This window comes from Entelurus aequoreus, linkage group LG07, assembly GCF_033978785.1.
Source record: "Entelurus aequoreus isolate RoL-2023_Sb linkage group LG07, RoL_Eaeq_v1.1, whole genome shotgun sequence".
NCBI classification, from domain to species: domain Eukaryota; kingdom Metazoa; phylum Chordata; class Actinopteri; order Syngnathiformes; family Syngnathidae; genus Entelurus; species Entelurus aequoreus.
Window position 1 is genome coordinate 3,045,673 of NC_084737.1, and position 27,455 is coordinate 3,073,127.

Here is a 27,455-nt window from a genome sequence, read left to right on the forward strand (position 1 = left end):
ATACAGGTTACACTGAGGGTGGCCGTATAAACAACTTTAACATTGTTAGAAATATGCGCCACACCGTGAATCCACACCAAACAAGAATGACAAACACATTTCGGGAGAACATCCGCACCGTAACACAACATAAACACAACAGAACAAATACCCAGAATCCCATGCAGCCCTAACTCTTCCGGGCTGCAATATACACCCCCCGCTTTTACCTTTATTAAGGACTCTTGTTGAGTGACGATTGTCGAGGGAGTAGGGAGCCACACAGAGGCCACATTCATTCTTTGCTATGAGTTTTTTCTCATTTATTTTATTTTATTTTTTTTAATCAAAGCGTTAGCACTCACAACTTTGTTTGGCCCCACGCTGGATTATTCTGCAGTCACACTCCATAGGGGAAAAAAGCACAGTGACTCTTAGTTTCTGGACTAGTTTGTTATGTGCAATGTTTGGCGGCACAATAGGCGTTTTTTGTTTGTGGAAAACCAAATCATATGAAAAGTAGGCCGTATAAAAACTGAGAATCCACTGTGATTCTATTCCCGTTACATCCTGTGGAAAAAATTGCTTCATGACTTCTTATACGCGTTCTCTGTGGGCCTAAAATGTGTTTCTCACCCTCACAAAACTAATGATCCCGTTGCTGCCACAAAATCACAAAAGGTAGCCGACTTCTCCCATGTGAAACTCCCTGTCATATAAATGAACTACTCACCATAGATTGCATTGTATGCATAAGCTGCATCAGCTGGGCCGCTCAAACGGGGCCAACAATGGACGGAAACCAGCGAGTAGCGGGTTATGCGGCGGCATGTTGGGAAGCGGGGCGCAAAATAACATTTCAAAGGCGGACTGGAGGCAAGCAAGAGCAACAAGTAGTGCTGCGAGACAAAGGCAAAGTTTCCTTTCTTTCAGACGCACATCCTCTTTCACCGCGACGGACACAATATATTCTATTCAATTAGCAATAAACACAAAGGGCATCTGAGGTGAAATACAGACAACTTGAAGAATATGAGATAGTTCAGTACGTGGGTGTCCAAACTACGGCCCGCGGGCCAAGGTGGCCTGCCAGCGTCTTCAATTTGGCCCGCGAGACATCGTGTCAAATGAGTTCCTCAAGTACCAGCTGGTCACTTAATGCTACAAATTTGCTTCCATCTTGTGGACTATGTGAATAAATCAAGTCAATGACAGTACTTTGAAGTAATAGCACAGCATTTACATTTAATACATGCAATATCCTCATTTTTTAAATGATGCGGCCTGCACCACTTTTTGAATTGTACACGCAATGTCCAGGGTGTACCCCGCCTTCCGCCCGATTGTAGCTAAGATAAACTCCAGCACCCCCCGCGACCCCGAAAGGCAGTGGTCCCCAACCACCAGGCTGCGGCCCGGTACCGGTCCGCAGACCGATTGGTAACGGGCCGCACAAGAAATTAAAAAAAAAAAAAAAAAAATTTTTTTTTTTTAGGTAACGTTAGCCTACATGACATTATTTGTCTGTGATAGTAACCTGACTTTTTAGCATTAAGCTAATGTTACATGATTCGGCAATTGCTAATCAATAAATAGCTAGTTCTGTTTTAACGTCGGGTTAATATTGTGGAGGGGGCTAATTGTTATGGAAAATAATAATGTAACGTTAGGTAATACTCCCTTACATTCCTCAGGGACATTTGTATTAGATCTTTTAAGCAGGTGTTTTTTGTTGACATTGTTATTGCCTTCTGGTTAGCTAATGTTTGCCCTGCAGGTAATAGTCACTTTTCCACCCCTTTATATATTAGGTATAGTTGTAAGCCTAGTTGTTAAAGTGCACATCATTAATGTTAATTAAGCAATATCACATGAGAGGGAATGCTGTTTTTTAATTTGAGCACTGCTGTGATTCGGTTAAAGATAATCATAACATAACATTCTCATATAATATGTTAATTTGCTTTTTTTAAGTAAAAAAAAGGTAAAAGACAAAGCTATTCGGTTTCTTGTGAGTATATACACTTCACTGCCGATGTGGGGGGGCGCCACCTAAAATCTTGCCTAGGGCGCCAGATTGGTTAGGGCCTGACCTGGGCGTAGGTCAGGCTAATCAAATATACTGCATATGACGGACTCATGAATGACTGGTTAAAATATTTAGTGCTAAAATAAATAAACTGGATTAATAATGACTAGCAATAAGATATATGTGTCTTAAATAAATGGCAATAAAATCATTTCTCTTTTCTTTTCCATCCAACCATCCATTTTCTACCGCTTGGCCCATTCAGGGTCACGGGGTGGGGGGTGCTGGAGCCTAGCTCAGCTACAATCGGGCGGAAGGCGGGGTACACCCTGGACAAGTCGCCACCTCATCACAGGGCCAACACAGATAGACAACATTCACACACTAGGGCCCATTTAGTGTTGCCAATCAACCTATCCCCAGGTGCATGTCTTTGGAGGTGGGAGGGGCCTATCCCCAGGTGCATGTCTTTGGAGGTGGGAGGGGCCTATCCCCAGGTGCATTTCTTTGGAGGTGGGAGGGGCCTATCCCCAGGAGATGAAGAATATCTTATTTTCAATAAGGTTGAAAGTATTTCTCATAATTCTTCTTCTTTGTACTTTGTAAGCACTAATCATTTGAACAAGCTCTTAAAGTGGATCATGTCAGTACTTTGTTGAACTTCTTTACTTCATCCATTGCATCATTTCATTCCACATACTGATATGCTAAAGGTTCTAAGTGTTGTAGATCGTAGGTGTTTTTTTTGTTTTTTACCTTTCGCGTTCATATTTCGCTGTGTTTGTTGCATTTTTGTTGCGTTTCGCTCGATTGTAAAATACGTGGCGCGTTGCGTTCATATGTTGTCAATATTCAGTGTTTTATTGTTCATAGAAAGATGTAAAATTCCATTCCGTTCTTTAAGGCGGTGTGTCATAACGCTAAATGAAAATACAGCTTCACCCCTTAAAGGCCTACTGAAAGCCACTACTAGCGACCACGCAGTCTGATAGTTTATATATCAATGATGAAATCTTAACATTGCAACACATGCCAATACGGCCGGGTTAACTTATAAAGTGACATTTTAAATTTCCCGCCACACTTCCGGTTGAAAAACTCCTTTGGATATGATTTATGCGCGTGACGTCAGAAAATCTACGGAAGTGGTTGGACCCCATCGAACCCGATACAGAAACCTCTTGTTTTCTTCGACAAAATTCCACAGTATTCTGGACATCTGTGTTGGTGAATCTTTTGCAATTTGTTTAATGAACAATGGAGGCTGCAAAGAAGAAAGTTGTAGGTGGGATCGATCGGTGTCTTAGCGGCTAAGTACAATACTTACAGCAACACACCTAGCCGATGTTTGCCGCCAAACCCACGGATGAAGTCCTTCGTCGCGCCGTTGATCGCTGGAACGCAGGTGAGCACGGCTGTTGATGGGAAGATGAGGGCTGGCTGGCGTAGGTGGAGCGCTAATGTTTTATCATAGTTCTGTGAGGTCCGGTTGCTAAGTTGCTAAATTAGCCTTAGCGTCGTTAGCAACAGCATTGTTAAGCCTTACCACGCTGAGAATTTTTAACCGTGTAGTTACATGTACATGGTTTAATAGTATTGTTGCTCTTCTGTCTATCCTTCCAGTCAGGGGTTTATTTATTTTGTTTCTATCTTCATTTGAGAACGATGCTATCACGTTAGCTCAGTAGCTAAGTGTGTCACCGATGTATTGTCGTGGAGATAAAAGTCACTTTAAATGTCCATTTGGCGTGCTCGACTCTCATTTTCAAGAGGATATAGTATCCCAGGTGGTTTAAAATACAAATCCGTGATCCACAATAGAAAAAGGAGAGAGTGTGGAATCCAATGAGCCAGCTTGTACCTAAGTTACGGTCAGAGCGAAAAAAGATACGTCCATCACTGCCTCTCAAGTCCTTCACGGTAACGTTCCTCATCTACGAATCTTTCATCCTCGCTCAAATTAATGGGGTAATCATCACTTTCTCGGTCCGAATCTCTCTCGCTCCATTGTAAAAACGGGTAATTGTGAGGAATACTAGCTCCTGTGACGTCACGCTACTTCCGCTACAGGCAAGGCTTTTTTTTATCAGCGAGCAAAAGTTGCGAACTTTATCGTCGATTTTCTCTACTAAATCCTTTCAGCAAAAATATGGCAATATCGCGAAATGATCAAGTATGACACATAGAATGGATCTGCTATTCCCGTTTAAATTAAAAAAAATAATTTCAGTAGGCATTTAAAGTCATATTTTTTGCGCTTAAGCGTCTCTATGACTTTAGCTCCAGACTTCTTTTGTTGGTTTGATATTGTCATTTCTGCCGTAAGTGGTGGAGAAGTGTATTAGAACTGAGTACCGCCGGGGCCCATAAGGACCACAGCCGAGAAACTGATATTTTTTATGGCGGCCCTCTAGTGGCCCCAACAATGGGCCCCCAGGCCTATGGTTGAGGAACACAGCTCTAAAATAAAGCGACTGAGAATGGCGAGTGTGGTTACCTTCATCTACTCGCGGCGGATCGTTGATTATCTTCAAGTAGCATTCAAACTGCGCGGCCAAGATGTGGTGACGTGTCTTTCCCAGAACTGCAGATATGTCGCTCGCATTCTCCTGCTCATCCAAGGCTAACTCGTCCGCTTCATCGCAACGTGTGACCTGTGCGGAAATGTAGTTGTAGTTTTCTTCTAGAAAAGAAACATCTTTTGTGTTCATTATCATTCCTTTGTGTACACTGGAACACATGACTGTGGCAAGCAATTGTTAAATAGCAACAGTAAAACACCGCAAAATGAAATATCATTTATCACAGTAGTAAATGTACACTAGCGTTCAAAAGTTTGGGGTCACATGTAAATGTCCTTATTTTTGAAGGAAAAGCACTGTACTTTTCAATGAAGATAACTTTAAACTAGTCTTAACTTGAAAGAAATACACTCTATACATTGCTAATGTGCTAAATGACTATTCTAGCTGCAAATGTCTGCTTTTTGGTGCAATATCTACATAGGTGTATAGAGGCCCATTTCCAGCAACTATCACTCCAGTGTTCTAATGGTACAATGTGTTTGCTCATTGGCTCAGAAGGCTAATTGATGATTAGAAAACCCTTGTGCAATCATGTTCACACATCTGAAAACACTTTAGCTCGTTACAGAAGCTACAAAACTGACCTTCCTTTGAGCAGATTGACTTTCTGGAGCATCACATTTGTGGGGTCAATTAAACGCTCAAAATGGCCAGAAAAAGACAACTTTCATCTGAAACTCGACAGTCTATTCTTGTTCTTAGAAATGAAGGCTAGTCCACTAAATTGTTTGGGTAACCCCAAACTTTTGAACAGTAGTGTATATATATATATATATATATATATATATATATATATATATATATATATATATATATAGCTAGAATTCACTGAAAGTCAAGTATTTCATACATATATATATATATATATATATATATACATATATATATATATATATATATATATATATATACATATATATATATATATATATATATATATATATATATATATATATATATATATATATATATATATATATATATATATATATATATATATATATCAGTGGATTCTGGAAAGAGGTGAAAACATTGAATGGAGGCAGTATGCCTCTGCCATGCACAATTGAGGGTGTAGCTGGAGCTGATAACATAGCTGAGAAATGGAGGCAGCACTATTCTGCACTTTTTAATTGTGTTAAAAGTGAGCCCTTTGTTATAGGCAGCATCCACAACAGTGAGGCTGTTGGAGTCACTGTAAGTGAGGTGCTGCAGGCAATATCCCAGCTAGCTGATAATAAAGCCAGTGGCCCTGATCATATAACTGCAGAACACCTGAAACATGCAAGCCCCAGAGTAGCGGTCCTGCTTTCCATCTGTTTTACAGGCCTGATGTCACACAGGCTGCTGCCTGACTCCATGATGGCTGTCACTCTGGTGCCGGTCATCAAGGACAAGGCAGGTAAGGTGGGAAGCATGGAGAATTACAGGCCTATTGCACTTGCAAGCATCATTTCTAAAGTTATAGAGAGAATTTTATTAGAGCGCTAAAGCGTTTTTAATCAGTTTGGTTTTAAAACTAAGCATGGTACTGACCTTTGTATCTATGCATTGAAAGAAGTGATTGATATGTATAAAGGTAAGAACTCCTCAGTTTTAGTTGGCTATATTGACGCATCGAAAGCCTTTGATAGAGTCAACCATCAGAAACTGTTTTTAAAACTGAAATAGAGGGGCGTGCCTGATAGTATCATCAGAATTCTGTCATATTGCTATGCTAATCAGAGCATGCAGATCAGATGGGGCGGTAGTAACTAATTAGCTGACCATAGTAACTAATTAGATGACCATAGTAACTATTTAGATGACCATAGTAACTAATTAGCTGACCATAGTAACTAATTAGATGACCATAGTAACTATTTAGATGACCATAGTAACTAATTAGCTGACCATAGTAACTAATTAGATGACCATAGTAACTAATTAGCTGACCATAGTAACTAATTAGATGACCATCGTAACTAATTAGATGACCATAGTAACTAATTAGCTGACCATAGTAACTAATTAGATGACCATAGTAACTATTTAGATGACCATAGTAACTAATTAGCTGACCATAGTAACTAATTAGATGACCATAGTAACTAATTAGATGACCATCGTAACTAATTAGCTGACCATAGTAACTAATTAGATGACCATAGTAACTAATTAGCTGACCATAGTAACTAATTAGATGACCATAGTAACTAATTAGCTGACCATCATAACTAATTAGATGACCATAGTAACTAATTAGATGACCATCGTAACTAATTAGATGACCATAGTAACTAATTAGCTGACCATAGTAACTAATTAGATGACCATAGTAACTAATTAGATGACCACCGTAACTAATTAGATGACCATAGTAACTAATTAGCTGACCATAGTAACTAATTAGATGACCATAGTAACTATTTAGATGACCATAGTAACTAATTAGCTGACCATAGTAACTAATTAGATGACCATAGTAACTAATTAGATGACCATAGTAACTAATTAGATGACCATGGTAACTAATTAGCTGACCATAGTAACTCATTAGATGACCATCGTAACTAATTAGATGACCATAGTAACTAATTAGATGACCATCGTAACTAATTAGATGACCATCGTAACTAATTAGATGACTATAATAACTAATTAGTAGAGATGTCCGATAACTATTGTGGGCTTTGTTGTCTGCCGGGGGGCGAACTACGCGGAACATTCTCCCGACACACGTCGAGGCATTCATACGACGTTACGTGGGCTTGTACATTATAAACATTCTTTCACCATCTTCCAGGTTTTTGGAAAGTATCGAGTGTCTGAGCATCTTCGAGAAACATTTGGGGATTTAACATGGCCTTTTCCCATACACTCACACGTGCGCTCCACAATGTTGTGTGTGTCGTCACCTGTGAGCCCAGCAGCAGCAGCAGAAGAAGAACAATTCCGGTCCTCCACATGTCACTAATAAAACAAAAAAAGAAAAGAATCACATCATTTGCAGTCTCTGCGGACATGTTTTCCCACATCTAGCAAGACAGGAAGCCAATGCTGCGTCATGTATCCCTCAGCGTTGTGTGTGCCGCAGGTCAGAGAAGCAGATGCTGTGTTTACCATAGGGCAGAAGGGCAGCAAGTTCCCTATAGGGGAGAGCAAGTGGGTGTTTAAAAAATGGTGAGAAATACAAGACGGGGCCATGAGTTGAATCAAAATGACATCATAATGATCAATGAGCTGTGTCACAGAGCTGACGTTTGATTACCGAATTATCCGTACCATAGGGTAATTCAGAGTCAGAATCACAAATACTTTATTAATCCCGAGGGGAAATTAAGGTTTTCAGCACGATCCCATTCAAGAGCAGACAAACATTGCAGGGAGACAGAACAGGATCGCTGATTACAAAAAAAGATGAGAAACACATAAACGTGCGTCGGGCATCTGGTCAGGATGCCACCCGAACGCCTCCCTAGGGAGGTGTTGAGGGCAGGAGGCCACGGGGAAGACCCAGGACACGTTGGGAAGACTATGTCTCCCGGCTGGCCTGGGAACGCCTCGGGATCGCCCTGGGAAGAGCTGGACGAAGTGGCTGGGGAGAGAGGGAAGTCTAGGCTTCTCTGCTTAGGCTGCTGCCCCCGCGACCCGACCTCGGATAAGCGGAAGAAGATGGATGGATGATGGATGGATATATCATACTTGCCAACCTTGAGACCTCCGATACCGGGAGGTGGGGGGTGGGGTGTGTGGACGGGGGTGGGGCGGGGGCCGTGGTCAATATATATATATATATATATATATATATATATATATAGCTAGAATTCACCAACTCAAGTATTTCATATATATATATATATATATATATATATATATATATATAGTTAGAATTCACCAACTCAAGTATTTCATATATATATATATATATATATATATATATATATATATATATATATATATATATATATATATATATATATATATATATATATATATATGTATATGTATATATATATATATATATGAAATACTTGACTTTCAGTGAATTCTAGCTATATATATATATATATATATATATATATATATATATATATATATATATATATATATATATATATATAAATACATACATACATACATATATATATATATATATATATATATATACATATATATATATATATAGCTAGAATTCACCAATTCAAGTATTTCATATATATATATATATATATATATATATACATATATATATATATATATATATATATATATATATATATATATACATATATATATATATATACATATATATATATATATATATATATATATATATATATATATATATATATATATATATATATATATATATATATATATATATATATATATATATATATATATATATATATATATATATATATGAAATACTTGACTTTCAGTGAATTGTAGCTATATATATATATATATATTTTTTATTTTTAAAAAAAAATGTTTTTATTATACATATAAATAAAATAAATACTTGAATTTAGTGTTCTGGAGGCTATCCAGTAGATGGCAGTATTGTCCTGTTTAAGAGTGTCACAACATTGCTGTTTACGGCAGACGAACTGCTTTACGGTAGACTAAACGTGACTGCTGTTGTTGTGTGTTGTTACCGCGCTGGGAGGACGTTAATGAAACTGCCTAACAATAAACCCACATAAGAAACCAAGAACTTGCCCTCGATCATTCTACAGGTATGACGTCATTGGGCAGGCGAGCTGTTTATATTGTGGGAAAGCGGACGTGAGAACAGGCCGTCCTCACTCAGGTCGGCATTGAGCTGGAGGGGGCGTGGCCTCCAGCTCCGGCTGAATACCGGGAGTTTGTCGGGAGAACATTTCTGCCGGGAGGTTATCGGGAGAGGCGCTGAATACCGGGAGTCTCCCGGTAAAAACGGGAGGGTTGGCAAGTATGGGATGTATAAAAAGCAGCTGTAGCTGACAGCAGTGTGAGTCGACAAAAGGAAGAATATTAATTCAATTTGTTTTTATAGGAAGAAACTGGACCAAGAATAGACATGGATATGTAAAGAGTACAAGTATCGTTGCAAACAGAAATGAGACAACAACAATCCACAACCTTACTCATTACATGAAGAAAATCTCAATCTTTTGCCAGATCCTTGCAAATCCTTGCTTTTAATTCTTCCGGTACTGCTTCGATGTCCTTGGCGATCTACACCAGACCGTGGCAAAATGTGGCCCGCCGTTATGATTTCCAATCTGGCCCGCTGGACGTTCTACATCGTTTTGTAGACCTTGAACATCAAAAGGTATGATGTGCAGTGCTGTTTTTAAATGAGCGTAAGTCTTAAACTATAGAAAGTATTTCAATGGGAGAAATCTGCACTTTTGGGTGTTATAGGAGTTATTAGGGTAATCTAGGTCAGTGTTTTTCAACCACTGTGCCGCGGCACACCAGTGTGCCGTGAGATACAGTCTGGTGTGCCGTGGGAGATGATCTAATTTCACCTATTTGGGTTAAAAACATTTTTTGCAAAGCAGTAATTATAGTCTACAAATGATGTGTTGTTGTTGAGTGTCGGTGCTGTCTAGAGCTGGGCAGAGTAACCGTGTAATACTCTTCCATATCAGTAGGTGGCAGCCGGTGGATAATTGATTTGTAAATGCAGGTAAAAAGGAGTCTGATGCTAAAACCAAAAGTAAACAAAAGGTGAGTACCCCTAAGAAAAGGCATTGAAGCTTAGGGAAGGCTATGCAGAACAAAATTAAAATTGAACTGGCTACAAAGTAAACAAAAACAGGATGCTGGACGACAGCAAAGACTTACTGCGGAGCAAAGACAGCGTCCACAAAGTACATCCGAACATGACATGACAATCAACAATGTCCCCACAAAGAAGGATAAAAACAACGGAAATATTCCTGATTGCTAAAACAAAGTAGATGCGGGAAACATCGCTCAAAGGAAGACATGAAACTGCTACAGGAAAATACCAAAAAAAAGAGAAAAAGCCACCAAAATAGGAGCGCAAGACAAGAAGTAAAACACTACACACAGGAAAACAGCAAAACAGTCCAAATAAGTCAGGGTGTGATGTGACAGGTGGTGACAGTACACCTACTTTGAGACAAGAGCTATATTGATGCATGCTTGGTTATGGTAAAGTCATATGCAACAATTGCCACAATGACTTTTTACAGTCAACTGAGTTTATGATTTCTGCTGGTGGTGTGCCTCTGGATTTTTTCAACGCAAAAAATGTGCCTTGGTTAAAAAAAAGGTTGAAAAACACTGATCTAGGTCACAGCAGCTCAGACCAGGAACAAAGCAGAGTGGGCGGGGTTTGTTTTCAGAGCAGCCAGCCCGAAACGCATGTGTCAGAAACAGATGCGGAAGTAGATTTTTACGTTTTAATAAATCATAGTGTAGGTGTTTATTACACTTTGCGTTCATATTTTGCTGTTTGCTACATTTTTGTTGTGTTTTGCTTGCTTGTAAAAGCTACACAACTATGGAGGAGCTGGTCTGAGAAGTAAAAGATGTCCATATGTTGTTAATATTCAGTGTTTTATTCTTCATAGTTAATATTGTAAATCCCAATTTCTTTAATTTAAAGGCCTACTGAAAGCCACTACTAGCGACCACACAGTCTGATAGTTTATATATCAATGATGAAATCTTAACATTGCAACACATGCCAATACGGCCGGGTTAACTTATAAAGTGACATTTAAAACTGCCCGGGAAATATCCGGCTGAAACATCGCGGTATGATGACGTATGCGCGTGACGAAGTCAGAGTAACGGAAGTTATGGTACCCCGTAGAATCCTATACAAAAAGCTCTGTTTTCATTTCATAATTCCACAGTATTCTGGACATCTTTTGCAATTTTTTTAATGAACAATGAAGGCTGCAAAGAAGACAGTTGTAGGTGGGATCAGTGTATTAGCAGCGGACTACAGCAACACAACCAGGAGGACTTTGTTGGAGCGCTAGCCGCGCTAGCCGCCGACCTCACCTTGACTTCCTACGTCTCCGGGCCGCCAAACGCATCAGGTGAAGTCCTTCGTCCTTCCGCCGATCGCTGGAACGCAGGTGCACGGGTGTTGATGAGCAAATGAGGGCTGGCTGGCGTAGGTGGAGAGCTAATGTTTTTAGCATAGCTCTGTGCAGTCTGGTTGCTAAGTTAGCTTCAATGGCGTCGTTAGCACAGCATTGTTAACCTTCGCCAGCCTGGAAAGCATTAACCGTGTATTTACATGTCCACGGTTTAATAGTATTGTTGATTTTCTATCTATCCTTCCAGTCAGGGGTTTATTTATTTTGTTTCTATATGCAGTTAAAGCAAGATGCTATCACGTTAGCTCGTAGCTAAAGCATTTCGCCGATGTATTGTCGTGGAGATAAAAGGCACTGAATGTCCATTTCGCGTTCTCGACTCTCATTTTCAAGAGGATATAGTATCCCAGGTGGTTTAAAATACAAATCTGTGATCTACAATAGAAAAAGGAGAGTGTGGAATCCAATGAGCCAGCTTGTACCTAAGTTACGGTCAGAGCGAAAAAAGATACGTCCATCGCTGCCTCTCAAGTCCTTCACTGTAACGTTCCTCATCTACGAATCTTTCATCCTCGCTCAAATTAATGGGGTAATCGTCACTTTCTCGGTCCGAATCTCTCTCGCTCCATTGTAAACAACGGGGAATTGTGAGGAATACTAGCTCCTGTGACGTCACGCTACTTCCGCTACAGGCAAGGCTTTTTTTTATCAGCGAGCAAAAGTTGCGAACTTTATCGTCGATTTTCTCTACTAAATCCTTTCAGCAAAAATATGGCAATATCGCGAAATGATCAAGTATGACACATAGAATGGATCTGCTATTCCCGTTTAAATAAATAAAAATAATTTCAGTAGGCCTTTAATGTACATTTTGAGTGTCCCATTCAGTAAAAAACTGTAAAATTCCATTCTGTTTTTTTTGAGGTGGTCTGTCATAACGTTTTTAGAATTCTATCGGACATTGTGACTTTTGGTATTAGTGTTCCTGGAAAAAAAAGGGACCCAAACACACATACTGTACAGCAGATTTTTACAGCTAAATGTGTACATATCATTTATACTAGGCTGACCATACGTCCTCTTTTCCCCGGACATGTCCTCTTTTGCGGGGGTGTCCGGGCGGGGTTTCTTAAATGCCTCAAATGTCCGGCATTTTGAATTAGGGTTGCGTGTATTTTCAATGTGCGTTCAGGGTTAAGTTAAGAAGGAGTTTAAAAAAAACAAAAACTGAAGGTGCGCGCATGTAGCAACATTGGTGAGGGAGGGGCAGAGACACAGAGCGAGAGAGCTAGTGAGTGGAGACCGACATGAAAACAAGAAATGCCGAAAAGTAAATGCAACTTCACGGGTGATTTGCGGGAAAAGTATTCGTGTTTTGGTCCTGGCCGTGACACATGGGAAGCAGAATGCACTGTGTGCAAAGCAGGAACGATGTATCTGTGGCAAATAAAGATCTACAAGCCCATATCCACACTACAAAGCACAAAACAGCTGTGCAGGGCGAGAGCTCGTCTGCTGTTTTTTGTTTAAATTTAATTAACTTGTTTTGAGGCATTATTTATGTTTACATTATATACAAGAGGTTATTTTGAATATTTCTACCTCTGCACTTTTTTTTCCAAAACTGTGAATGTTACAGAATATAAGTGTGACTTATTTTGTTATACTGTTAAGCAGTGTTGGCGTTAACACACTTTTTGTGTCTTTTTAACGCATTGAAATCAGAAAGGACGCAGATTATTAATTTAAAACATTTTTTTTTACCATTTGCGGCCCACAGCTAATGTTTTAAAGGCCCACGGCACATTCTAAAAATACTATTAAAATTAACAAAAACATAACAAAAGTGAAATAAAAAAGCTTAAAGGTGAAATGTAATTTAGAAAAAGTTGCAATGTTGACTAATAAAACAAAGCTGTTTTTTTCTTTCAAACGGTCATTGCTCAAAACATAATATTGATGTTATTATGAATTATTGACCTATCAAAGGTTCCGATTACTTCACATCAAATACTCCACTTTGACAAATATTTTTGGTGGAAGATTTTGCATATTTTGTGTGTTCGCCATAAAAAAACATAGTTTTGTTTGACAAAAGAGGGCGGAAAACAAACAAACAAAAAAAAAAACATTAAAAAAACAAACATTTTGAAATGAGGAATAGATGTGAAGTTGATGTAGACTCCAGAGATTTAAGCGTTAAATATAAAATGTATGTATGCCCTGGCACACCATTATCATCATTTCATGACCCAAGCAAAACACTTTTTACACTTTTATACTGAAATAAATACACCTACAACTTATTCTATAAAAACATAGAAAAAAACTAGCAGCAGTAGATCCATGAAGGAAAGAAGAAAAGTGAATGAATGTTTATAACTGAATACATTTACATATGTATACACATTTGTTTTCTTTTGTATGATCTTTTTTAATGAATGAAGTAACGTTTATGACAACCTTTTTCCAAAACACAATATAGAATGTGGGATATAACAGGATAATCATACATTTGTCATTTGTTTTCAAAACGCTTACAAAAAAGTGGGACCCCAAAAATTTACTGTGGGACCCCATTTTTATGACTTGATGGGGTCCCTGGGAACCCATTTTGAAAATTCCTAGCAACAACACAGCTGTCAACAGAGGAGAAAAAACGCTTTATTTAAATACATATATTATTTATAAAGCAACTTCGAGTATCATTGGCAAATTTTCACCTAGTCCCGGCCTTGGCGTGTGGCCCGCCTTGGCACACATATATGTGCCCTCTTTTTGGGATTTCACAATATGGTCAGCCTAATTTATACACACATACACATTGGCCCCCCAGACACATTTTTTTCTCTCAATGTGGCCCCCGAGTCAAAATATTTGCCCAGCTCTGCTGTACACAGATTGTTAATAAATGGTGATGTCATTTTCAGAGACTAGTGATTGGTCAGTTGACAGGACTGTTATTGGCTCTGATCTTGTAATACCAACAAACTGTTTCTGACAGTTGAAGACAAAAAAATAGGGTTAAAAAGGTTTTAAAAAAAATAAAAAAATATATACTGCAAAAGGACACACAATTTTGTATGCCTCGTCATGTGTTGGATAAACAGTTGCCAACGGCAATGCATTGTTCCAAATTAGGCCTCCTGACGTCAAACACACAATAACTGTTAACTGTTGTAGTTCCATTGACCAAACAGCACTGAGTACAAAATAACTTTGAACTACAGCCAAGTAGTTTGCTTTGCAGCCCAAAGAACGCTTTTGTTTGCGACAAGTTCTGCATGACCGACTGTTCCGTTTGTTGAGAGTGTTCCTTTCAAGGAGGCCCACATTTCGTACTGACGCATGTTTAGTCTGTGAACTGTCAAATGTGTGTTCTGCTCTTCTGGTAACAGCTGGACACACATCACTGTCGACAGAAGTGAGACACAAGCTACACATTCATGTAGTAGTTTACATAGTTGACACCTTATTAAGTCATACTGTTCTGATTGGCTCGCCATGCATACGATAAAACCCCTTTTTCGCACTCCAATAGAATTTCTGGGTTGCATGGCAACAGTTGTATCAAATCAGGGATTTGACTGCACAATGTACATACTTCCTCTTTTTCAGTTAGTTTCAGTTTGGTACTGTTGGCATTGTTTGTGTTTCTGTTGTGAAATGTACTCAAAGTGCATTGCACTATTAAGTTCTGCTTATGTGCTTGTGAAGCAATAATGTCTGTCTGATGATTGAGCGACAGGCTTTTTTTGTGTGTTGTATGTAGAGCACACAATTCCCAAACACGCTGATTATTTTGAAGTTGGAACCGTTTGAATCAGATGAAAAATGTGGGAGTTGTGGAACTTTGAAGAATGTCCCATTGGTTTCAATGGGAATTTCCCATAAATGTGGGAATTTCTGGAAAAGCGGGAATTTTTTGGAAAATGGTAAAAAAACAAACTGGAATGGTCTGAATGAGTTGAAATGGTTGGTGCTGGAATTTTTCAAATCGGTCGAGAAATGTTGAAGTAGTAACATGTTGAATTGAGAAATGGTATTACGGAATTCCTAGAATTTGTGGAAAACCGGGAATTTTTCCAGTTCAAAAAACAACTTTGTTTTTTTGTCCTGATTAAGAGGAATGTTTTGACGGTGGAACGGTTGGAAAATGTGGAAGGAGTAGTCGCCAAAATAAAGGGTGGACATAGCGCTTTGGTAAACCAGGAATTCTGGAAAATCCTGGAATTTTTTTGGACCTGGGGAAAAAAAGGCAATTGAAATTTCCAGGACGGTGGAGTGTGTTGAAGGTGGAATGGTTTGAATCGGTTGAAGAATGTGGAAATGGTGGAAGTTTGAAAAATGGCCAATTCATTTTGAATAGGTAAAATGACCCGGAAAACCTGGAATTCTGGGAAATTTGTCAAGGGAAAGTGCACGATTTCCGAATAGGATGAAAAATGTGAAATGTAGAGCGCGCCAAAATCTGGAGAAGAAGAAGAAGAAGAAGAAGAAGAAGAAGAAGAAGCTTAATAAATAGATGAATTTTGGTGTAGAAAACCATATGTGTGAATTATATATAACTAATAGCAGTGTTTCCCATAAACTGCCAAGATACCTGTGGCGGTGGGGGCGTGGCTATGGGCGTGGTCACCATGACATCAAGTAATTTGCATAATTTACTACAATGATATGATTTTCTCTAAAAAGGCTCAAAAAAAAGGCGGCGGTATGGCGTAGTGGGTAGAGCAACCGTGCCAGAAACCTGAGGGTTGCAGGTTCGCTCCCCGCCTCTTACCATCCAAAATCGCTGCCGTTGTGTCCTTGGGCAGGACACTTCACCCTTGCCCCCGGTGCCGCTCACACCGGAGAATGAATGATGAATGAATGAGTTGTAAATATGAATGATGGGTTCTCACTTCTCTGTGAAGCGCTTTGAGTGTCTAGAAAAGCGCTATATAAATCTAATCCATTATTATTATTATTATAAAAATGTATACTTACTAATTAATAATAACAGTTTTGTTTTAAACGTCCATCCATCCATCCATTTTACAATATAATTACAACACTTTATGTACATATTTATATACAGATTTGAACAATAAGTTATTCACTGAAATATATTTATTAATTGTGGTTCTTACAAAAAATATATGTTATAAAATATAAAAGCTAAAATGTCTCATAAAGCTCTGCCCCTTTAATTAGTGCATTCTAAATAATTTAACTTTAGCCTACTACTACAAGCATATTATTTACCAGCAACATAAAGTGAAACAGGTGTCCTGCCACAGTCAGTAACAAACAAACAGAAAACAGTAGTGGTGGTAGATAGACACAGAGCTTCATCAAACATCTGATCCACTGAACAGAGAGCTCCAAAAATCTTGAACTTTAGACTGCCATCAGTTTTACTCCCTACACTTAACCATGTGTTTCCTACTGCCTGCAGACTTGGCACCCTTTGTTATATACACATGTTGTGTTTCTAATAGAAATACATTTAATAAAGTCAAATACAAATAGGGCAACAAGAGAAGTATCCTACACTTCTCTTTTGTAAAGTAAATGTGAACAGCTGATACGGGCATCTACGTCAACTATATGATTTGCCTGAGAAGCTGGAGAGGACAAAAAAAAATAAAAATTTTTTTTAATTCTTTTAATTTTTAATTTTATTTGTGGCGGACGTAATTCTTTCGTGGCGGGCCGCCACAAATAAATGTATGTGTGGGAAACACTGAATAGCATTTCTGGGTTGCATGGCAACAGTTGTACCAAATCAGAGATTTGACTGCACAATGTACATACTTCCTCTTTCAGTTAGTTTCAGTTTGGTACTGTTGGCATTGTTTGTGTTTCTGTTGTGAAATGTACTCAAAGTGCATTGCACTATTAAGTTCTGCTTATGTGCTTGTGAAGCAATGATGTCTGTCTGATGATTGAGCGACAGGCTATTTGTCTGCTTTGTTACGAGTTACAACTTGGGCTGTCAAAAATGAAAACAGAAAATGAGAAAACAACACACCAGTCTTCAGCTTGGTGGCATGTAGGTGCTGGTGCCAGCAACTCATAGTGGTCTGTACGGATAGATGAATAAATATTATCAGCTTCTCAATTGTATCTACGGAGACAGCCCTTGCAAAAATGACTAAGGATCTATTGCTAACTATGGATGCTGATGCGACATCCATGTTGTTGCTACTCTTAGTGCTGCTTTCCATACCGTCAATCATAAACATTTTTTAGCACGTATCAAAATGTCAGACTTAGCCTTGTCTTGGTTTAACTCCTATCTTACTGACAGGATGCAGTGTGTCTCCCATAACAATGTGACCTCGGACTATGTTAAGGTAACGTGTAGAGTTCCACAGGGTTCGGTTCTTGGCCCTGTACTCTTCGGCATCTACATGTTGCCGCGAGGTGACATCATACAGTGTTAGCTTTCACTGTTATGCTGATGACAGCCAACTCTACATGCCCCTAAAGATGACCAACACACCAGATTGTAGTCGCCTGGAGGCGTGTCTAAATGAAATGAAACAATGGATGTCCAGCAACTTTTTGCATCTTAACGCTAAGAAAATGCAAATGCTGATTATCGGTCCTGCTAGACACAGACACCTGATTTAGCCATTCCTTTACCACTCTTGACGTGTTTTTGGGATCATTGTCCTGTTGGAACACCCAACTGCGCCCAAGACCCAACCTCCGGGCTGATGATTTTAGCTTGTCCTGAAGAATTTGGAGCTAATCCTCCTTTTTCATTGTCCCATTTACTCTCTGTAAAGCAGCAGTTCCATTGGCAGCAAAACAGGCCCAGAGCATAATACTACCGCCACCATGCTTGACGGTAGGCATGGTGTTCGTGGGATTAAAGGCCTCACCTTTTCTCCTCCAAACATATTGCTGGGTATTGTGGCCAAACAGCTCCATTTTTGTTTCATCTGACCACAGAACTTTCCTCCAGAAGGTCTTATCTTGGTCAGTGATGTCAGATGAAACAAAAATGGGGCTGTTTGGCCACAATACCCAGCGATATGTTTGGAGGACAAAAGGTGAGGCCTTTAATCCCAGGAACACCAAGCCCACCGTCAGGGCCGGCCCGTGGCATAGGCCGTATAGGCAAATGCTAAGGGCGCCGTCCATCAGGGGGCGCCACGCCAGTGCCACAAATGTTGGAGGAAAAAAAAAAAAAAAAAGTTGGTACTATTATTTCTAAATATATAAAATAATCCCACGTTAATTAAAATGCAAAGTAAAGCCTATTTAATAGAAATATTATTTGTTACAACATTACGCCCCCCCTCCCCCGGCACGGTGCGCCCCCTCCCTTCCCGTATCATGACTCTTTTTGGACGTCCCACATCAAAAAATCAACACAAGATGTCAAAACGGCCAAAACTGTCAGGTGCCCAGGGAAGAAAAAAGAGAAAAGAAGAGGAGAAACGAGAAAAAGACAGAGGTAGCAGGTAGGTAACGTTAGCCTACATGAAATGATTTGTCTGTTACAGAATGTGATAGTAACCTGGCTTTTTAGCATTAAGCTAATGTTACATGATTCGGCAATTGCTAATCAATAAATAGCTAGTTCTGTTTTAACGTCGGGTTAATATTGTGGAGGGGGCTAAATTGTTATGAAAAATAATAATGTAATGTTAGGTAATTACAGTACTCCCTGGTGTACAGTCATTTGTAAGTCATTCTAGTTAATGCAATATTAAAAAGCTCAAATAGAGAACTCTGTAGGTCAGGATCCCCTTTTTTTGTAATATAGTTGTTAAAGTCATACTGGTTTGATATCTTGTTTTGTGCAGTGCCTTATTTATATTGTATTTTTTATTTATTTTATGCAACTTGTTGACACGTTTTATTTTGTGTTTATGTATGTAAAAAATATTGTATTTCATATATTCATTTTTTATTTTTTGTATTCATTTATTTATCCTTTTTTTTATTATCTAGTTAACTATTCTGATTGTTAATTTGCTTTCTTTAAGTAAAAAAAAAAAGGTCAAAGACATAGCTATTCGGTTTCTTGTGAGTATATACACTTCACTGCCGATGTGGGGGGGCGCCACCTAAAATCTTGCCTAGGGCGCCAGATTGGTTAGGGCCGGGCCTGCCCACCGTCAAGCATGGTGGTGGTAGTATTATGCTCTGGGCCTGCTTTGCTGCCAATAGAACTGGTGCTTTAAATGGGACAATAAAAAAGGAGGATTACCTCCAAATTCTTCAGGACAAGCTAAAATCATCAACCCGGAGGTTGGGTCTTGGGCGCAGTTGGGTGTTCCAACAGGACAATGACCCCAAACACACCTCAAAAGTGGTAAAGGGATGGCTAAATCAGGCTAGAATGAAGGTTTTAGAATGGCCTTCCCAAAGTCCTGATGTAAACGTGTGGACAATGCTGAAGAAACAAGTCCATGTCAGAAAACCAACACATTTAGCTGAACTGCACCAATTTTTGTCAAGAGGAGTGGTCAAAAATTCAAGCAGAAGCTTGTGGATGGCTACCAAAAGCGCCTTATTGCAGGTAAACTTGCCAAGGGACATGTAAGCAAATATTAACATTGCTGTATGTATACTTTTGACCCTCACATTTTCAGTAGACCCATAATAAATTCATAAAAGAAGCAAACTTCATGAATGTTTTTTGTGAGCAACAAGTATGTGCTCCAATCACTACATCACAAACAAATAAGAGTTGTAGAAATGATTGTAAACTCAAGACAGCCATGACATGATGTTCTTTACAAGTGTATGTACACTTTTGACCACGACTGTAGGTTGATTTTATTTGTTTCATGAATTGGCAAGTTGCTTTTTAGTATATAAATTAATAAGGACGTTCCACTGTACAGGATGTATTTCTTTATTGCTCCAAGCCTGGTTTTAAATGCTTGACTTTGTTTATTTGTTTTAGCCGCAATCTAACATCCCACATCCTTAAAACCCTGCTTTAAGAGCTCCACAGCTCTCAGGGGCTCGCGGGTCATGACGCAGGATGACGGGAAAGCCAAACATCGCTTCGCTTTACCAAATTCAGGATTATTGACCCACACGCTGGCTGAAGTGGAGGGCAGATGTCGCATGGTATAAAACAGGGTTTTACCCTGTAGCCCTGTTGTTTAATCAAGGCATTATTGCGCACAATTTCCCATCTAAGCTGATGTTATTGCACCCTAGGAGCATAATCAACAGCTGGTTGTTATAGTTGTGATTAATATACTATAATATTATCTCTACGACCAAGAAATAATATTCTAAAGCTGTATGAGGCATGAAAAATACAGCTTAGCTGACTGTAATTAAATAAATTGTGTGCCTGGGGATAACTACAGCAAACTCTGCATGCTAGATGTAACACCATGGGAGCAGCAGAACACAATTACAAACAAAGGATGACAAATATATATTTCTTTACGCATGTATTTTGTAACTAGTCCTATTAAGAATCCTATATCGACAAAATTGGAGCCCAAGAACCAGAAATGGAACTTACGGCATGTGATGATAACTATAGAACATGACATTGGTCTTACCGCACCATCCTAAGGGGTCTGGCCGTGTTTACCCTGCAGATACTGACAACAATACACATATTATATCACTTACTCATTCCTACAAGCATGCATGTGGTAATAGGGCCACACTGAAGATAACATAGGAAATAAAATTAATAGTACACAAGAAAAAAGTGGTAAACTTACCAAAATACTGCATATTTTAGGTAAAAAAGTTGTATATATATATATTGATTGATTGATTGATTGAAACTTTTATTAGTAGATTGCACAGTTCTGTACATATTCCGTACAATTGACCACTAAATGGTAACACCCCAATACGTTTTTCAACTTGTTTAAGTCGGGGTCCACGTAAATCAATTCATGGTATATATATATATATATATATATATATATATATATATATATATATATATATATATATATATATATATATATATATATATATATATATATATATATATATATACGAGGTGGCGACTTGTCCAGGGTGTACCCCGCCTTCCGCCCGATTGTAGCTGAGATAGGCTCCAGCGCCCCCCGCGACCCGGAAGGGAATAAGCGGTAGAAAATGGATGGATGGACATATATATATATATATATATATATATATATATATATATATATATATATACATATGTATATATATATATATACATATATGTATACATACTGTATATATATATATATACATACATACATACATACATATATATATATACATATGTATATATATATACATATATGTATACATACTGTATACATACATACATACATACATACATACATACATATATATATATACATATGTATATATATATACATATATGTATACATACTGTATACATACATACATACATACATACATACATACATACATACATACATACATACATACATACATACATACATACATATATATATATATATATATATATATATATATATATATATATATATATATATATATATATATATATATATGTGTATATGTGTCCAAACATATATATATATAGGTTTGGACACACCTTCTCATTCAATGTGTTTTCTTTATTTTTATGACTACCGTATTTACATTGTGGATTGTCGCATCAAAACTATGAATGAACACATGTGGAGTTATGTACTTAACAAAAAAAAGGTGAAATAACTGAAAACATGTTTTATATTCTAGTTTCTTCAAAATGGAGGTAGTCACCTGAAATGGTTTTCACTTCACAGGTGTTCTTGAAGCTCATGGAGAGAATGCCAAGAGTGTGCAAAACAGTAATCAGAGCAAAGGGTGGCTATTTTAAAGAAACTAGAATACAAAACATGCTTTCAGTTATTTAAAATTGTTTTGTTAAGTACATAACTCCCCATGTGTTCATTCATAGTTTTGATGTGACAATCTACAATGTAAATAGTCATGAAAATAAAGAAAACACATTGAATGAGGTGTGTCCAAATGTTTGGCCTATACTGTGTGTATGTATATATATATATATATATATATATATATATATATATATATATATATATATATATATATATATATATATATATATATATATATATATATATATATATATATATATATATATATATATATATATATATTTATATATATATATAAATAAATATATATATATATATATAAATATATATGTATATATATATATATAAATATATATGTATATATATATATATATATTATATTAAGTAAAAACAAAACAAAACAACAACAAAAAATAATATATATATATAAATATATACTGTATATATATATATATATATATATATATTGTTGTTTTGTTTTGACTTTTATATTTGTGAAAAAAAAACGTTTTGTATATTTTATGTTCTCCAAAAAACATGATTTTAAGAAACCTTTGGAAATATATATTTTTATTTTCAAGGGAAAATATTAGCCTCATTTATTATGTAAAATAAATAATAATGAGTATAAGTGCACTAGTTTATAAAATATTTAGATTTTAATCACGTAATAAGAACTTGTTTTCCAGAAAATAATTTCATAAAAATATTTACATTTCTAGAAAATAATTGTAATCTTACTATGTACTAGAAATTACAACTGTGTTTTTCTCCCTTTTGTGAAGAGTGACCGGCAGTAAACGCCTGGTTGTAGTGGAGACATGCTAAGCTACCTGGAACGGTTTAATTAGCACCAACCCTGATGCTAACACTGTACAAGAGAGGTCCTGGCTGGTCCATCCATGTTACAGAGCACAAAACAGATGTGCTGTTGTACATCTGTATGAGTGAGGACTCTGCAAAGGAAGAATGAAGCATGCGATTATCTTCCTTGTCTTCCTGCAACAACTTCCTCCTTTCACGGTCCCTCCCCCTCCACTTCTAAACGGGATAAAAATAAGCTATTGTTACAAATATACAAACGGGACATGGAAAGGTTGTTCATTGTAAGAGGAGCATTGCTATGGAATTGGCAAACAAATAAGTACAATCATATGTTGCTATTACGCCATTGTTATGTTAGTTTGTTATTGTGCTGCACTACAAAGTAGGCATATTCATTACAGCGTTAATCATGTGAGCCAGTGGGCCAAAAGTTCACAATATTCTCTATCCAGCCAATAGTCTTGTCCATGGTTGAAGATATGTTTGACGGTTTCCAGTAAGTTACAACTCAAAGCCTATTTCCCAACTTCTGATGGCACTGACCTGAGTCATTATACATCTGGCCAGGCCAATCTCTCATGAAAATGACAGATTTATTCATTTTTACTGGCCGTCCGAACACATTGTTAAACTCTGATACTGACAGATATCTGTTCAATATCATTTCCCAACATCTGTTTACATTCGAGAGACAAAACTCTCCAAATGAGGCCAAAGTATATACTGCACAGTAACCTGGAACTAATGAAGATCTTCAACATGACTCACAAATATTCAGTTTAATTATCCATTTATTATATCCTAAATCCTATGTGTCAATGTCAAGGCATTTATCCTCTTGCCCCTACGTCCTACATGTCAAAGTCAAGGCCCGCGGGCCGGATGAATGATCTATGGCCCCCGGGATGATATTTGATTAGTATTAGAAGCGGACCGCACGCACCAATACTCCATCAGTGTTGCCCCTTGGAATTTTCAGAATGGGGTGCCAGGGACCCCATCAAGTCATAAAAATGGAGTCCCACAGTAAATTTTTGGGGTCCCACTTTTTTGTAACTGTTTTGAAAACAAATGATAAATGTAAGCATAATCCTCTTATATCTCACATTCTATATTGTGTTTTGGAAAAAGGTTGTCATGGACACACACCTGTTGTTGTTGACTTTGGACTGACTATCGGCTGCACAACATCAAGGCCGCCGAACAGAGACACACTGCAGGCTTACACACACGCATGCATCCACAAAAAATATACGCCACACACACATACCCCAACCCCAATCCAACGCCCTTGACGCAAATCCCATAGGGGCGATGGACGGATGGGTAGCGCCTGAGAGCTGCAGCCTGCCACCATGGCCCCCCACTCCCCTCTGTTGCTAGATATCTCGAGATGTACGTTGTAATATGTATATGTGCTTTGCTATGGAGGTTTTTTTCCCAATCAAGACTGGGCCCCCTTTGGAGCCCAGTCTAGATTGTATTTTTTTACTTAGCTTTCCCCAGCGTTTACCTTTTTCCCATCTTTTACGGGGCGCCTTGTGGCGATCCATCAGAGTTCCTGTTCTGTAACCCTGTACACTGTTTGTTTGTCTAATATTGAATGGGTTTGCGCTGAAAACAAAGTTTCGTTGTACTTGTGCAATGACAATAAAGACCTACCTAAAGAGTCTATTGGACATCGGACTATTGGTTCTCTAGAAATTTTTTATCTGCCACTATAATATAAAAAAGTTTTGCTCCTTAATTTGTCACGACTTGAATCTGAAAGTACTCAAATTGCGAGCACAGAACCAGTCAGCACTGTTATGCAACAACAAGAAGACGGTTCTTTTAGAGGCCAAACTTGGCTCTTAGAACTGCAGTCATAAAGGTTGACTTAATTAATTTAAATGCACTTGTTTTTGTACATCCGGCATTCATTTGACTTTATCACTGTGAATTAAAGTGTTCTTGGCATTTAATTTGATGCTGGTTGCCTTAATTGTTGTGGAAATGGACTATCAGGAATATCTGATCGTCTTAATGTCATTATAAAAAAAAAAAGAAGGAAATTAGACATGGTTATTTTCCCTTAGCTGGATGTGAAAATACCTTAGGGCTCTACCAGTGTGTCATCTGTTGTTTCTCAGTTTCCTTGAAAACTTTAGTCGCAATTTGAACTGCATAGAATGGATGGTTAACTTTAGAGGTCTGTTGCAATCTAACCCCTTACAATCTAATTAAGGACACAACATGTCAACCAGCAAAGACTCCCCCGCAGATCATGCAGTGAAGAAGACCAGAACACTGACAAACCTCTCAGACATGGTCAGTCTGACACAGAGTTTGTCCCTAACACTACTCCCTTTTCTCATTTTATCATACTGAGGTCATTACCCCAGTTCCCTATCCTCTCCCGGAAAAAATAATCATGCTCTGTTCCCTCCTGGACAACAAGCAATTGGACAATGAGTGGAGTTCTGGTGGATTATTTTGCTGTCATACAAAAATTGGGACAGAGCAACGCAACATGTCAGGCTCGGTTCAGCGTGATTCCCACCTGTTACAGGCGTAATTCAGACCTGACATAGGCATGGTTCATAATCATAGATAATTCAGTCCTTAGTCACATCTGATCAGGTTAAACAAACAATAATTCCAAACCTATATCAGGGTGCGATTTAGGCTGAATACAGCTAATGTTTACAACTAATATAAACATTGTTCAGACTGGGTAAAGCCGTTGATTTGAATGACCAGGGGCCGTACTTATCAAGCTTCTTAGAATTACTCCTAAGAAGTCTGCTAAGAGTTGACTTAAGAGTAAATAAATTATTCGCTGAAAGCTGCACTTAAAAGTTAGTTATCAAGCGTCTTACTCACACTTTCAGCGAAGTGTAGGACTGAATCTTAAGTGTCACACTCAGAGCTGAATTACGACATTACTATGTGCCGTAAACAGAATTTTAGGTGACGTCATTTCTGTGTCCATAGAAATGACCAATCACGGAAGGGAATCCGTTGTCTAAGAATAAAGAAATATCTTGGAAATATTTAAGTGGACAATGGGAGTGTATATTTTGACAATAAACTACAAAATAATACAAAACAAACTAGTCCCCGCCGGCACTCACGCTACCGCTCCCTCTCTTCTATCGCCCACACACTCACTGACGTCACTCACCTCACGGCCACACACATACGCTACTGTCATAACATTTTCTTTCCAATTCATTAATTAGGCAACTAATTTGAAACTGGTGTGGGTGGCTCTATATATACTAGCCCACTGCAGACACATGCAGAAATCAACAAGGAATCGAAAAGTATTAAATCTGTGACAAAAATAATATCCGCTCCGTCTAAACGATACCGTTTGATCAGCTGCTCGTCATCAAAAAAAAAAACATTGTTCCGTTCCCTGAACGTTTGCGCACGTCTCTCTCGCCTCAGTGCCATCCCCTGCTGGCAACTCCTAACCACTTAAGAGACCTCTGAAGGTCTCCTAAATATCGTGGAGAGTAGGAGTGATTCTTAGACTTAAGAACGTTGATAAAAAGCTTTTATTCTTAAGTTTGAGAGTAGGACTAAATTTCGCAAATTCTCAGGACTTAAGTGTAAAATGGCACTCTAAGAAGCTTGATAAGTACGGCCCCAGGTAGACAGCTGGTACAGGCATAAGACGGTGACATGGTTCAGACAATTCAGATCTTGTACATGTATTTTTCAGACTTATACATGCCTAATTCTGCTTTGGAACAGTCATTTTCACCTGTTTTAGGCATGTTTCAGACTTGGTTCATGGGCATGGTTCAACCCTGCTGTTGACATGGTTCATAGGCATGGTTCAGACCTAATACTGTATATGTGCATGGTTCAAACTAGTTATCGTTATCTTGACAAAGCAATTCAAGTTAGTTGAAAATGCTGAGGAAAAAGTTGGTGCCGTTTCAAAAACACCATGAAGAACACAATGAATTTAGACTTAATCTTAGTGTATCTACAAAGCAATTAAACTTTAAGTCACAACCCATTTAAGATTGAACAAAAACAAAATAAATCATCAATAAAAACTCTTCTATGCATCAACTACCTCGTTTGTTATTTCCACATATTAATCCTGTGCTAACTGGACAAACTGAGGTAGAAACTATTCAAGAGGGTT

At 38.0% G+C, this 27,455-nt stretch overlaps 1 protein-coding gene across 1 annotated transcript in view; it reads right to left on the reverse strand.

Moving 5' to 3' along the window:
• The window catches only part of calcrl2 (calcitonin receptor-like 2), a 69,339-nt gene that overhangs the window by 29,989 nt on the left and 11,895 nt on the right, over nt 1–27,455 (reverse strand). Inside the window, exons 3-4 of the mRNA XM_062052369.1 lie at nt 7,491–7,545; nt 4,506–4,662 (exon numbers count right to left, since the gene is read on the reverse strand). Of these exons, the coding sequence (XP_061908353.1) occupies nt 4,506–4,662; nt 7,491–7,545 (212 nt within the window). The remainder of the gene's footprint in view (nt 1–4,505; nt 4,663–7,490; nt 7,546–27,455) is intronic.